This window comes from Carassius auratus, chromosome 34 (genome assembly GCF_003368295.1).
Source record: "Carassius auratus strain Wakin chromosome 34, ASM336829v1, whole genome shotgun sequence".
NCBI lineage: Eukaryota > Metazoa > Chordata > Actinopteri > Cypriniformes > Cyprinidae > Carassius > Carassius auratus.
In genome coordinates, this window is record NC_039276.1 from 24683329 (window position 1) to 24698347 (window position 15019).

Below are 15019 nucleotides of genomic sequence, written 5' to 3' on the forward strand. Positions count from 1 at the left end.
CTGTGCTCAGCCTCTCAGTTCTGTGCTATACGGGAGCACGCGCTCTTCCGGCAGAAGTGCCTCAGGACCCATATAAGGAAATTCCGCTCCATCTAACGTCACACAGAGCCATACTCGAAAAAAACTTTCCGAAACTTGTGACAAACCGGAAGGAGTATTTTTGGAACAGAAATACTCCTTCAAACATACAACTTAATTTTTGAAACTTTGTCCATGTTTAGCATGGGAATCCAACTCTTTAACAGTGTTAAAGTGTTAAATCATCCAACAAAAACTGGACACAAAGAATTAATCCTGTCAATATCCACACACAAAAACTGTAAATGACAGGCAAGCTTTAATAAATAAGTCAGTCCTGAGAAGCTGTGAGCCTTGCTAAAGTTCAGGCCACAGTGAAAAGGATTAACATGACCTTGTGGGATGGCTGCTGTATACATGTAGCCCAACTCAACTAGCAATCCGGTTTGAACTGATATAACTCCTGCACGTGTGAGAGGACAATCCATAATTGACTCCTACAGTCAATCCTATGACTGATCATTTCACAAGAGATTACAGCAATGCAACTGGGTGCCTGGAACCTAAAACAGCTTTATTGAGAATAAACATGCAAACACCAAAAAACGTTCTCTATATATGGATTCTCCTGAAGAAGATATGTACCCATGTAAAGTATGACAAACAAAATAGACACTGCAGGGAACAGGAACACACACAAAAAAATCTATTTTATTGTTTTGTAATTCTGTACTTCTTGACTAGTACGCCCAACAGAGCAAAGAGGAAAAGCTTTGATTTCAGTTTAGGTTGTGTGAGGAAGTCAAAGCCACACTGAGAAGAATAGTGTGAAACCCAAACCAGAGGAACTTCAAATCTAAGAGCTATGGGGTGACCAAGAGGCATGGCTTGGAATCCCGGGTCAGGATTAAAGAGACTGAGATCCTCAGGACAGGAATGTATCTGGAAAAGGAATCCGGTGTTGGATGGGAGACAGACGCTTTAAAAGTAGGAATTCCTTTTTTAAAGCAAGTCAGCTGTTGTTCCAGGCGACATGATCACTACATCGAAGTGGGTATTTTTAACATAGCTGACACTGGACTGAGCCGGAAATGTATTTGTGGTTCTGTTAATGAATGGACGCATGTGCTGTTTGAGGAATGACCTGCATTCCTCTGGTCAGTATGTGAACGAGAAACATAAACATCCCTGCATGCTATGGATGGGCATTAGTGCCAGAGTAAATTAACATGTACAGTAATTGCAAGACTTGATTTCAAAGAAACACATTATGAATAATTATCATGTATTATACCCTTTAATAACCCTTTATAATGGATTATACTCAAAGGCTTTAAGTAACGTGTTACCGAAAAAACTTGTGTAAGAAAGAACATCCAAACACTACTCAAACATGCATTACAAAATTTTATTAGTAATGTTTCAGTCAATTAGTATGTAGGTTTTTTCGTTTTTTTGAGTATACTTTTATCTGATGCAACTATGAATTATTCGGATATAAGGCACTATATTTTCAATTTATAAAATAAATAATTTGAAATAGTTACAATATAGGCAAAAAAAATCAGTTTCTAATGAAATTACAGGCTGACAGCACTGAATGAAACAGCACTTTTCCAGTTAAACATTTTGGCTGTGTAATCATCTATTTCATGCATTACTGAAGAATGACTAGTTTTAGTTACTACATATGCATTCATCAACAGTGAACACAACACTCTGAACAGTTCAATTATCCAAATACGCAAATTTCATTTTAATACATTTTGAATGGCTTTCTAAATGTTTATAATTTAGGTTTCTAAAACACCCTATATATACTGTTCTAGGAACACAGGGTTAACTCTGACTGTAAAGTCTAGATGAGACTAGGTGGGAGAGCTGAACGGAACGACAAGCCTATATGCTTCATAAATCTCTCTTTGGGTGTATAAACCAACTAGTCTGTCTGGGATCAACCAAACTTAGTCATAAGGATCAGTAGCCATGGGCAGGTAAGCTCCAGCAGGATGATCAAAATGACACAATCTGAGTATTCAATAATCTAGTGACTCAGCAGCTGGCAGAGGAAGGAGGAGGGTTTGTCTCAGGGAGAACACCGCCTGGAGGGAAAGTTAGGGATTTGGCAATATCATTACGCCTTGTCCCAACAGTGGATTTCGATGGAAAGGCAAGGTTACGACCTATCAGTGAAGCATAACAGCGGGAATGTTAGTGTAACCCTGAATTATAAATCATACAAGCAATGTGAAGAACACAAGAAGTGTAGGTCACAGCTCAGTAAAATCCATCCTGATTATCAGACACATTGTTTTAATAATTCCAAATCATACTTTTAACTCATGCCTCAATAACTCTGATTTAGATCTGAATTAAAATGCTTTCAATGTTTCAGATTAATTAAAGCCACACTGGCCTATGAATGGGAACTTCCTCCCGAAAGCGGCCCAGGACTATAAATAATCATGGAATGTTTGCATTGCTACTTCATTCTGGCTGGATCCACGCATCTGGGTCCAAGCTCTTAATCTTAGATGTGTCTCAGACCCTTTCTGTCCTCCATCCAACCCAGACAGATGTTTAATTACTCTTCCCATTTAAGCTCTGCGGTGAAAGCCTGACTTTATATGTGGCTTCATATCTCACAATACAACATAGTATTTGAGTCTGTCTGATAAAGTAAAAGGGTTGTGTAGAAAATAGCTGCTTATTAAATGAGGCACAAATAACTATTCTTTAATTAGACTCTTCAAAACATAGACCACCAAAGTTTGGAAAGAGCAACACATGCAGTGCTATCTACTATTTAGTGATTTGAAATATTGGAAGATTTTGGATTTTAAGGCAATCCAAAATCTGTACAGTAATATCTAGTTTATACTGCTGCAGTGGGTCAGTGTGCTGTGTGTGAGGTCTGAGCTTTCATTGCCAGCAGGTTTGTTCTCATGCTGACAGAGACTCAAGAGCAAAGCAGACAGAGGGAGACATTAAACACATCCTGGGGGCTCCTCACTGGGGCATTTATGATCAATTTACTCTGGATCAAGATGGTATTTTGTTCACCGCTTTTCTGCAAGCGCTAGTGATCTTCAAAGGCAGTGATCTGGTGTTAAATAACCTTTGAACTGGTAATGAATGTGAGAGGGACTCCCCTTTATTTCTCACCTGAAGTGACAGAAAATCCTAACAGATTTACCACCTAATAATGAACCACAACAAGTACTGTTTACACTTTATAGACCATGTTTTTATAGTTACAGTTATTCAGCAGAGGACTGTACAACAAAATACAAAATGTATTTATATTTCACATGTGTATGTATATATATATATATATATATATATATATATATATATATATATATATATATATATATATATATATATATATATACAATTATTAAAATACTTTTCTACGTATTAGTCGGGTTTAAAGGGTTTTAGTTCATGACAGTTTAATATGGCAAAGTGATCAAAACTTGAAGTAAGCTCAGAAACATTATTTTAAAGGCAGCACTATCACAAAGGAAGCAGGGAGAGACGGTTCCAGTGAAGTGTTCAAGTCTTCCACCCACCTCAACAAAAAAAGTATCCATCTGTATTTAGGTCCTGTCCAGTGTTTGGTGCTCTGGGTACCACTGACTCTGTAGAGATGCTCTTCATTCACGCGTATGCTCTCCAACACCCAGCTGAAGTCCCCATCGCACCATCCAGACAGTAATTCCTTTGAATAAGCTTAAAGTTTTCTTGAAAAACTGATTCGGATACCGCTATGAGGGGTGGATGTCTCTTCTGTGATTTTGAAGAAGCTCGTGTGTATCCAGCAGCGGTCCGGCTCGTCTCACGCGGCGTGCGCTTGTCTATCTTTGTGTAGAGAAACCACACAGAGGCCACCGGCTCATTTGGGTATGACGGCTGGAGGCGGGGCTTGACATAGACACCCCGCCCACTAGACACACCCGTGTGAGAGCGCGAGAGCCGCCTATAATGGCATAGGACTCCGTCATAGGAAGGGTTTCTTCACCTTTATTGTTATATTGTAAGCAAATTTTCACATTAGCTTATTTTATTTGTGTCATTTTGAACGTTTCACCAGTTATTTTAAATGTAGCCTATTCATAAAAAAAAATACATAAACAATATGAGTAACATATTTAATGCTAATTAATGCATGTGTATATGTGTTTCTGCTGTTAACAGTTAACATGTTGATTATATATACGTGTTTTTCATTTGAAGGCAGAAATTGGTCAGACTTATTATAATTGTATAAATAGCTACTTTCATGGATTTATTTATTCATTAGCGTTCCAGTAGAAAGAGAAAAAACAATATATATCCAGGGAATTCTATTTTGGGAAAAATCTTCTGGAATGGCTTTGACCCACTTAGTGTCTGGATTACCACTGTTCTCTTAGGAAAGTCATCCAGATTCACCTTAAGTTCCTACATATCAGTCATCATTGTAAAACATTTAAAGAAAATTAATTGCATATGCTAATTAACAACTCTATCCATAAAATATGCATACATATATTTATGTGTAATACAAATATCAAATCAGTATTTGGTAATGGTTATGAATGATATGTTAGATGGGGTCCACACCCTGACATTCTGTCAGTATCAATAATGAGAGCCACTATCTCTGGTGGTTTGACCCTTACAATGAGATTAATGATATTCAAGTGAGCTCCTATGAGTCTCTATTAGGACTCTATTAGGAGTCACAGGCTGAGGGAGGTGTGTCCGTGTGAATGTGTTACTGCTGCTCTTGCTGTAGGCACTGTGCTGTGACCTATCTCATTTAAGTTAGCTTTCTATCAGCCAGGGCTGCAAGGACAGAGAAAGGTATAGGTTTGAACAATGAAAAACTGAACTCATGGTGTACACAAAATATATATATATTTTTTTTTTGACTTTTGCTGTGGTCTTTGGGAGTTTGGGACATGGCATGGATGTTTTAAAATGACTTGGATCCCCAAACTACAAGTCTGAACTCAAAAGTACTTTGATATAGGCCCAAATTTAAGTGCAACTGTCCTTGAAAATGTATGTCCTATAACATTTTCAACTTAAATGGAGTCAAGTGGTTCTTCTGGGGATAAAATAATGTCCTCCCCTAAACTCTATTCTGTCTGATCCATGGCTTTATATTCAAAGTGCTCTGTCATAAAAGCACTCCGTAGGACTGAGGAGGACATTCATCTCTGGTTGAGTGGACTGCGAAAGTTTAGAAGCCTTAAAGATGCAGTTTAAATGGCATTGCTCCGAATACTGAGTTTTGAAGTGAATACAATTTATATGGCAGGATTAATAAGATTTCTTGTAAACAACTGTGACAACCATCATCTTTATAAACGTAAAATGAAAGAGCGGAAATTTTTTAATATTTAACAAATGTTTCTTGTTCCAAAGATTGCCAGACAAGAAGTAGTTCATGCTTCTGATCAAAGTCAATACAGAATATTTAGTGCTGTCTGTGATGACAGACTTGCCTGCGCAAATACAGAGATGCTTACAATCATAAGAGCTGCATACATGAATGGACTCTGAAAATGGGTGCCTCTCTTGAAATTGTTTTTTTATTCAGTTATTAAAGAAATGGTTTGATCAAAATGAAAACTTGTTGAAAATGTATTTTTACAAACATGCAGTTTTTGTTAATTGATGGACTGGAGTTGGGTTGTGGATTATTGTAATGTTTTTATCGGCTGTTTGGACTCATTAGAGACAAATTTTGGCATCCATTCACTGCAAAGGATCCATTGGTGAGCAAGTGATATAATGCAAAATTTCTCCAAATTTATCCCAATGAAGAAACAAACTCATTCATTTATTGGTTGCCGTGAGGGTGAGTAATTTTTTGGGGTGAATTACTCCTTTAAGAAGAGATTAGCCACCGTCATGTGTAAACTACAGAGAACATGTTCAGGACTGGAAACATTCTTTTGTATTTCTGAGCCAGGTTTAACCTAACAGGTTACTTTAATTTTATGCTTTAATCCCACGGCCCAGGCAAATTGATTACTTGAGTATGCAGTGAAGCTCATTACCTAGATTTATATCCAGCTCTATTCAGACAATCAAACTGTATTTTGTGCATATTTCAGATCTCTCTTACATCAATTCAAAATGCTGCTATAAATAGCCTTTGACTTTGTGTTTGCTTTAGACTGAGGCATGTGGCTGGTATGAGAATGGCATCAGGTGCCGGTGACAGATTCCAGCAGAAGGAGATCTATTAAATGACAATTTCATGCTAGGTTGCTGATCATTGTGATATAATGTTATATTGCTTTATGCTTATCTGGAAATGATTTGTAACAAGTGCTGTTTCTTTATGATAGTAATTCAGATTACAAATGAAAATAAATGAAATGAAAAGAAAATCTGAATGATCACTTTGAACTTAAGTGGGCTTTTATGACATTACCAGTATTCATGGATGATGTACATTGTCTGTTTGGATGGGTGAGTGTTGTGTTAGAGTGGTGCACCAAGCCCCATGTATTTCAGAAACACAAAAGAAAGTCGATTTGTAATTAGTATCACACCATTGCATAATCTAACCCAGTTATGGTGCACTTGCTGATTAGCATAATAGAAATTTCAGGTCAACAAATAGATGAAGTCTTGTGCAATACCTGAGGTCAGACAAAGAGCTCAGACAAAGGCAGGCACTGACTAATCAGAGCGGCCCATGAGGAAATGGGGGAGGGGAAGAGACTGGCAGTGTTTCTGTAGCTCTTCTTCATTAACCAGCACCAACTCTATGTGATACATGAAGTCATTTTATTATTTCAGGTTCAGCTTTCGGAGAACCATGTGTTTGAGAAAACAATATGCTGGATTCTGGACGAAACAAGAATAATATAAAAAAATGTGTTAAAAATAGTTGTTGAGCTTGGAGTGATAGCTGATGACAGTTTTCTGTTTAAAACAAATTATCTGTGGGAAAAAAAACTCATTTGGAAAGTTTTTTATACAAACATTTTTATCAATATGCAATTATTTTAATTATATATGAATATATTTTATAATGATTTGATAATGTAACTGCATATTGATAAAATGTTTTGTCTAAAATACTTGTTTTAAACAGAAAATTATGTCTGTCATCTGTCACTCAAAACTAATTAGATCCTTTCAAAGACAAAAAAAAAAAACAAAAAAAAAAAACAATAATTTTAATACAAACCCGATTCCAAAAATTTGGGACACTATACAAATTGTTAGTAAAAAAGGAATGATAATTTACAATATAATTTACAAATCTCATAAACTTATATTTTATTCACAATAGAATATAGATAACATATCAAATGTTGAAAGTGAGACATTTTGAAATGTCATGCCAAATATTGGCTCATTTTGGATTTCATGAGAGCTACACAAAAAAGTTGGGACAGGTACCAATAAGAGGCAAGAAAAGTTAAATGTACATATAAGGAACAGCTGGAGGAACAATTTGTAACTTATTAGGTCAATTGGCAACATTATTGGGTATATAAAGAGCCTCTCAGAGTGGCAGTGTTTCTCAGAAGTCAAGATGGGCAGAGGATCACCAATTTCCCCCAATGCTGCGGCGAAAAATTGAGGACACAACATGGGCTCAGGAATACTTCCAGAAAACATTGTCGATGAACACAATCCACCGCGCCATTCGAGGTTGCCGGTTAAAACTCTATAGGTCAAAAGAGAAGCCATATCTAAACATGATCCAGAAGCACAGGCGTTTTCTCCGGGCCAAACCTAATTTATAATGGACTGTGGCAAAGTGGAAAACTGTTCTGTGGTCAGACGAATCAAAATTTGAAGTTTTTTTTGGAAAACAGGAACACCTTGTCATCCGGACTAAAGAGGACAAGGACATCCCAAGTTGTTATCAGCGCTCAGTTCAGTAGCCTGCATCTCTGATGGTATGGGGTTGCATGAGTGCATGTGGCATGGGCAGCTTACACATCTGGAAAGGCACCATCAATGCTGAAAGATATATCCAAGTTCTAGAAAAACATATGCTCCCATCTAGACATCGTCTCTTTCATGTAACACCTTGCATTTTCCAACATGACAATACCAGACCACATACTGCATCAACTGCAACATCATGGCTGTGTAGAAGAAATATCCAGGTACTGAAATGGCCAGCCTGAACTCCAGATCTTTCACCCATAGAAAGCATTTGGCTCATCATAAAGAGGAAGATGCGACAAAGAAGACCTAAGACAGTTGAGCAACTAGAAGCCTGTAGACAAGAATGGAAAAACATTCCTTTTCCTCCGTTATAAAAAGACTTAAAAAAAATTTTTTTTTTGAGATGTGTTGATGCCATGAAATTTAAAATCAACTTATTTTTCCCTTAAAATGTTACATTTTTCTCAGTTTAAACATTTTATATGTCATCTATGTTGTATTCTGAATAAAATGTTGAAATTTGAAACTTCCACATCATTGCATTCTGTTTTTATTCACAATTTATACAGTTTCTGACTTTTTTGGAATCGGGGTTGTATATATTTGATATTATTATTGTTTCACTTAGCATCGTTTCATTTCAGATTCAGCTCATTTCAGAGCTCAGTTTTACTACAGTAGGTTTATATATCTAACATTATTCTAATACCCATATAAAAATATATACTTTTATTAAATATATTCCAGATAATATTTTACTTTATGACAATGACCACATAAAACCAGTTTTTTTTTTTTTGAAAACCACTGGACTGGCACAAAGTAAGCAAGGTCTGCAAGAGAGAGAGAGAGAGAGAGAGAGAGAGAGAGAGAGAGTAGGTGCATGACACTCCTGATCTAGCATACCATCTCTTGTGAGAAAAACAGAACAAAGCCACTACCAGTTGAGCTGTCAGAAGATCCACTACAGATCCTGAATAGCCTCTCTGTGTCAGTAGACAGCAGTGTGTCTTCTCTCTCTATCTCTCATTAAAATATAAAAACTGCTTATAGTTCACAGCTCTTATTCTCAATCCCAGTTCTGTCTGTCTGAGAGTTTATTTCAGTCCCTTAACCTTGGGTTACTTAACTTGCTGCCAAAATTGTAGATGCAGCATCTGCAAACACAGACATGTATTATGCACTGTATTTTGACAGTGATTTCTTGTGGATTAATGGCAGTCTTTGTAACAGTCTAACCCTCAGTCAGGCCTGAGGCAAGGTCAATAACAGCTTGGCTGAAAGCATCAGATCTCAATTAATGGGGCGAAAAGGGGGATATACTGGGAACATGTTAGATAAAGAGTCTTTCTAATGACTCTCGGCTGTAGTGCAACCACTGCATTATCATATGATCAGACTTGTGGTGATTATGTAAAAACAGAATGGCTCTAATGCCTTGATGCAGCAGCTGATGAACAACACATGTATTTATCTTATGTCACAACCAATGAAACATCAGATAAGTCGCTTCAAACATAAAATTATATTAGAGAGGACACACAACCCCTCTCTCGATCAAGAGCACTGTCTTGGGGTAATGCATTTCTGATCACCATACTTGTGTATTATTTTATTATTTTAAATGGGGGGTGAAATGCTATTTCATGCATACTGAGTTTTTTACACTGTTAAAGAGTTGGATTCCCATGCTAAACATGGACAAAGTTTCAAAAATTAAGTTGAACGTTTGAAGGAGTATTTTGGGAACAAAAATACTCCTTCAAACGTACAACTTAATTTTTGAAACTTTGTCCATGTTTAGCATGGTTTGCATGGTTTCCGGTTTGTCACAAGTTTCTGAAAGTTTTTTTCGAGTATGGCTCTGTGTGACGTTAGATGGAGCGGAATTTCTTTATATGGGTCCTAAGGCACTTCTCCCAGAAGAGCGCGCGCTCCCGTATAGCAGAGCACTGAGAGCACAGACGTTCACTGATCAGAGCGAGAGCGTCGCGAAATGTCACAAAAGAAGTGTGTTTTTGGTTGCCAGGGCAAGTCAACCCTGCACAGATTACCAAAGAAAAAACAGCATTGATTAAGGGACCAGTGGATGGATTTTATTTTTACAGAGCATCAACGGAGTTGTGCAAGTGTTTGTGTTTGTTCCCTGCATTTCGAAGATGCTTGTTTTACAAACAAGGCCCAGTTTGACGACGGATTTGCGTATCGTTTATTTCTTAAGGATGATGCAATCCCAACGAAAAAGGGTCACGATCGTGTGTTGGAACCGCAGGCGGTGAGTAAAATAGCTTAAAATGTCTCTGCCTCCTTGTTAGTGCGTCCGCTTCCCATGCCGGAGACCCGGATTCGAGCCCCGCTCGGAGCGAGTCGTTGCTGCTGCTGCTCTCGTTCAGTTTCAGCCTCGGGATCTGATTCTGGATCATAAATAAATGGCTGAATCTGATTGTTAGCCATGGTTTGTTTTGGATGATGGGTTTTTTTCCTCACGTTAATGTCACAACTTCCAAACGCTCTCAACGCAAAAGCCTACTCGCGCTCGTGATTCTTTAGCTCCGCCCACACGTCACGCCTCCAGCCGGTCGTGTTTTTCTGGGGAAAAATCGGTACAGACTATCTTTCTCTTATGAATATAATAAAACTAAAGACTTTTTGGAGTTATGAAGGATGCAGTACTACTCTATAGGTACTCAAGATTAACAACCCCCCCCCCCTTTAACTAGTGCCTTTACTACTGACATAAACATATTCAATGACTTGTTACAAAATGTATGTTTTTATACAGACTGCCCAATTAAGCATCAGCATTTAAAGCATTAACAAGGTGAGTAAAAATCATTTAGCAAAGTTCTCCTGTCAGTTTTGGTACAAAAAACAATAACCTGATATTTAAGCAATTTTGACAATAAGATCATGGCGGCCATCATTGTTCTCCTGTGTGCCCTGCAGGGGGCAAGGAAGTCGACCGGAAGTTGAAGTCGGCTGCGTGCTGCCATCTTGAAGCAGAACTTCACTTGCGTTAGCATTCCAATTGACTCCCAGTCATTTTGGCGTCACTTTGACAGCGAATAACTTTACATCTGAGGCGTTTAAAGACTCCGTTTGTCCATTATTTATTTCTAAAGATACACGACAATGTATAAAGGGCTCCATTACCTTCTATGTTACATTATGGCCCCTTAGAAACAGTTTTTGTAAAAAATAGGCTATCGATTGCATCAGAACCACTCGACTCTCTGTCGCATTACTGTACAGACAGGAGGAGAAGCTCGCAGGCAATTAACTTAATATGGCGTACTGGCGTTACATTTTAAAATACTATACAAAATAATTAATCAGAATACTTACTCCTGCTCACTCACGCCAAAGAACTCCCCGCTCAAGCTCGCCGTCTCTGCAAGATTAACGATGGCAGTTTGTACGCACAGCTACCAGAATATTTAAATCTGTCAGACAGGTTGCTGACGTCGTCAAGCTTCGTTTGAGTCTGCGCGTCAGAAACGGAAGTGCTAAAAATGGGCTTCAATTGTCTCAGTTGAGTTCCAATGGGGTCGCTGTGTCCATTTCTTTTACTGTCTATGGTGCCCTGCACACTCCAGTCCAGTATATGGAGGAAATGCGCGATTCTTCTTCTGGTGTTTTAGTGGAAAATAGCATAAGAACTTGCAACTTCTAATTTTATGCCCTTACCACCATCTTGTGAAAGCACATTTTAGCCACCTACCCCTACCAGATATTCATCAAAACACATTCTTTTTATGCACCACAAAAGAAAGAAAGTCTATCTGGCAGATTTTGACAGTGCACTAGACATCACAATACTAGAACAGTGATTTAGTTTATCTCACTCATACTTTCTGCTCAAAGTCGTAATCTATTTACTGGGAAAGTCTCTTAGAGGACATTAATGCTGAGTGAATGAACTAATTTAATTGAGCTTTCTAAATTGATGGATTTTTTCAAAGTGACAGAGTAGGTCTTCAATGTCACAACATTAGAACATTGCATTTTGTGTTATGCTAGCTAGGTCACATAAAACACTACAGTCTTCAGTTAATAATTACAATGGTTAAAACAGTGAGCTATCTAAGAAGCAGCATCATAAGATTACTAATTTTATACTATAATACAGAACTGCATTCATTCATTGTGTTTTGATATAGAGCTATTGTGCCATTTTACTTAATAATATAATCAGGATGGAAGGCCAAAGAGTTTAGGAGTTTGTGGAACCATCATCCTGCAGTGCAGGAGAAGCATACAAAGGTGTGGAATGCAGAAGATCAATGGGGGGCTTTAAATGACCTCACAGTTAACTGTGCTGGAAGATAAGGAGGAATCCTACTGTGGACGAAGCAGTTCCAGAACATGCCTAAAAAAAGGACAACTTATATTGAGTTCTGTTTATTTATGAATGTCCGGGAACTTATAGTCTTAGGAGACTATCACTAATGTTTGTTGTAACATGATGCTCACTGCAGCCATCTCACATCAACATACACTACAAAAAAAGATAAATCGACCGCACAAAGCACTCCAGTATTCCATAAATGTACACAGACATCACATACAGATCTCATTTATTTTAATTTTTAAAGCCCATCATAACAGTATTACAAAGCAAACTGATCTCCTACTCTATATTTTAAATCTAAAAGTTATCGACCTCTTGACATTATAGAAGAGTATACTGTTCCTGTTCGCTCAAGATAGTGCCTAACAAATATACGTTCCAAGAAAGTTTTGCTAATCCTCCCAATAAGTTATGAAAAATGATTTATGGATGTTCATTGAGCACTTGAAACATAAAGTTTTTTTAAATGTTAAGGGAATATTCCTCTTTATCATTTTGCAAACATTATGGCAACATTAATTTTGAATGTTCTCTAAACATTCTGCAGCAAGTAATGACATTTGAATAACACTGAATTTGCTTGTGCTAATGTTTTGAGAGCATTATGAAAGTGTTACAGTATGTCTGGTCTGTGTATCCCTGGGTGTCCTCTAGAGGTCTCACTTCCCCTTATCGTCACTGTTCATTGTTTTCAGCTGTTTTCACTTTCATCGTTTGTACCTGTCTATAAATACCTGGTTTGTTTCTGTCTTTGTTACGGAGTCCTTGTTTGATGTCAGAGCGTTACATGTCCGTCTACTCTTGCCCTGCCCTGCCTTGCCCTGCCTTGCCTTGCCCTGCCCTGCCCTGCCCTGCCCTGCCTTGCCCTGCCCTGCCTTGCCCTGCCCTGCCCTGCCCTGCCCTGCCCTGCCCTGCCCTGCCCTGCCCTGCACTGCCCTGCCCTTGTGTCCTGTTTATGTTCTGTTTGGATATTCTGGTTTTGACCCTGCTTTGCTTGACTACCCGTTTGGATTACCCTTATCAAAGATACATACCTGCACATGGTTCTCTCGCTTCATTCCTGCAACGCTGAACGTGACAGAAGGACTCCGTCACCAAGAGAACCAGTGGTATGTCGTTTTCCCGTTCCCCAGCCAAGATGGCGGAGAGGCGAGCCAAATATCTGAGGTTAACCGCCCTCCGCCAAGAGGGTAATGAAGTGGGTGCCCTGGCTCAGGTGTTCTGGTCCCTGGCAGAGGGCATGGGCTACAATGAGACGGCCCTTAAGGATTATTTTAATGACTGTCTGGATGATCCGTTGCCTCAATGGGAGATGGAGGGTTTACAGATTACCTGCACCATTGTGCTCAGTGGGATGCAACAACCCCTTGTCTTGAGTTTCCAGACAAGATGGCCGCCAGACCAACACCACAGCACAAGATGGCTGCTGAGCCAGCGCCTCAGCAAAAGATGGTCGCCGACCCAGCGTCACAGCTCAAGATGGCTGCCAGCCCAGCGCCACAGCTCAAGATGGCCGCCAGCTTAGAGCCACAGCACAAGATGGCCGCCAGCCCAGCGCCACAGCACATGATGGCCGCCAGCCTAGAGCCACAGACCAAGATGGTCGCCAGCTTAGAGCCACAGCACAAGATGGCCGACTCAACGTCTGAGTCGCCAGTCAATGTACCCCCGACTCGCCATCGTAGAGGGCGGAGGAAGAGGGGACAGGCTTCTACCATTCCTCAAAGCCTGGAGAACGTTCCCGAGCGGGCCGCAGCCGTCCAGGGGGACGTTCCCGAGCGGGCCGCTGCCGTCCAGGAGGACGTTCCCGAGCGGGCCGCTGCCGTCTAGGAGGACGTTCCCGAGCGGGCCGCTGCCGTCTAGGAGGACGTTCCCGAGCGGACCGCTGCCGTCCCCGAGGCGGTGCCCAATGCTGTTCCGGAGGACGAGGAGGTGCTCGATGATGTTCCAGAGGTCGAGGCGGGGGCCGATGCAGTTCCAGAGACCGAGGCGGGGGCCGATGCAGTTCCAGAGACCGAGGCGGGGGCCGATGCTGTTCCAGAGGTCGAGGCGGGGGCCGATGCTGTTCCAGAGGTCGAGGCGGGGGCCGATGCAGTTCCAGAGACTGAGGCGGGGGCCGATGCTGTTCCAGAGACCGAGGTGGTGCCCGATGCTGTTCCAGAGACCGAGGTGGTGCCCGATGCAGAGGCGGTGCCCAATGCTGTTCCTGTGATCGAGGCGATGCCCGATGCTGTTCCGGAGACCGAGGCGATGCCCGATGCCGAGGCGAGGCCCGATGCTGTTCCGGAGGTCGAAGCAAGCCCGATGCTGTTCCGGAGGTCGAGGCGAGGCCCAATGCTCTCGACTCTCAGGAGTCGAGTCATGTTCCGGCTGACTCTCAGGAGTCGAGTCATGTTCCGGTGGACTCTCCGGAGTCGAGTCAGGTATTTGTGGACCCTCCAGAGCCAGGACCAGTCACCGATTACCCTCCAGAGCCAAGTCAAGTCACTGGGTGGTCTGCTGCTCCATTCTGGGGGACTCCAGCCTCAACCACGGGGGCATGTTGGTCATCTGCTCCACCCTGGGGGACTCCGACGTTGACCACAAGGACGTGGTGGTCATCTGCTCCGCCCTGTGGGACTCCGACGTTGTAATGTCACAGTATGTCTGGTCTGTGTATCCCTGGGTGTCCACTAGAGGTCTCACTTCCCCTTATCGTCACTGTTCATTGTTTTCAGCTGTTTTCACTTTCAT

At 40.6% G+C, this 15019-nt stretch overlaps 1 protein-coding gene across 1 annotated transcript in view; it reads right to left on the reverse strand.

Annotated features, from left to right (window-relative positions):
• The window catches only part of LOC113053603 (unconventional myosin-X), a 66906-nt gene extending 63005 nt beyond the window's left edge, over nt 1-3901 (reverse strand). Inside the window, exon 1 of the mRNA XM_026218748.1 lies at nt 3594-3901. Coding sequence (XP_026074533.1) covers nt 3594-3614 — 21 coding nt within the window. The 5' untranslated portion in view covers nt 3615-3901. The remainder of the gene's footprint in view (nt 1-3593) is intronic.
• Nucleotides 3902-15019: the final 11118 nt, after the last annotated feature.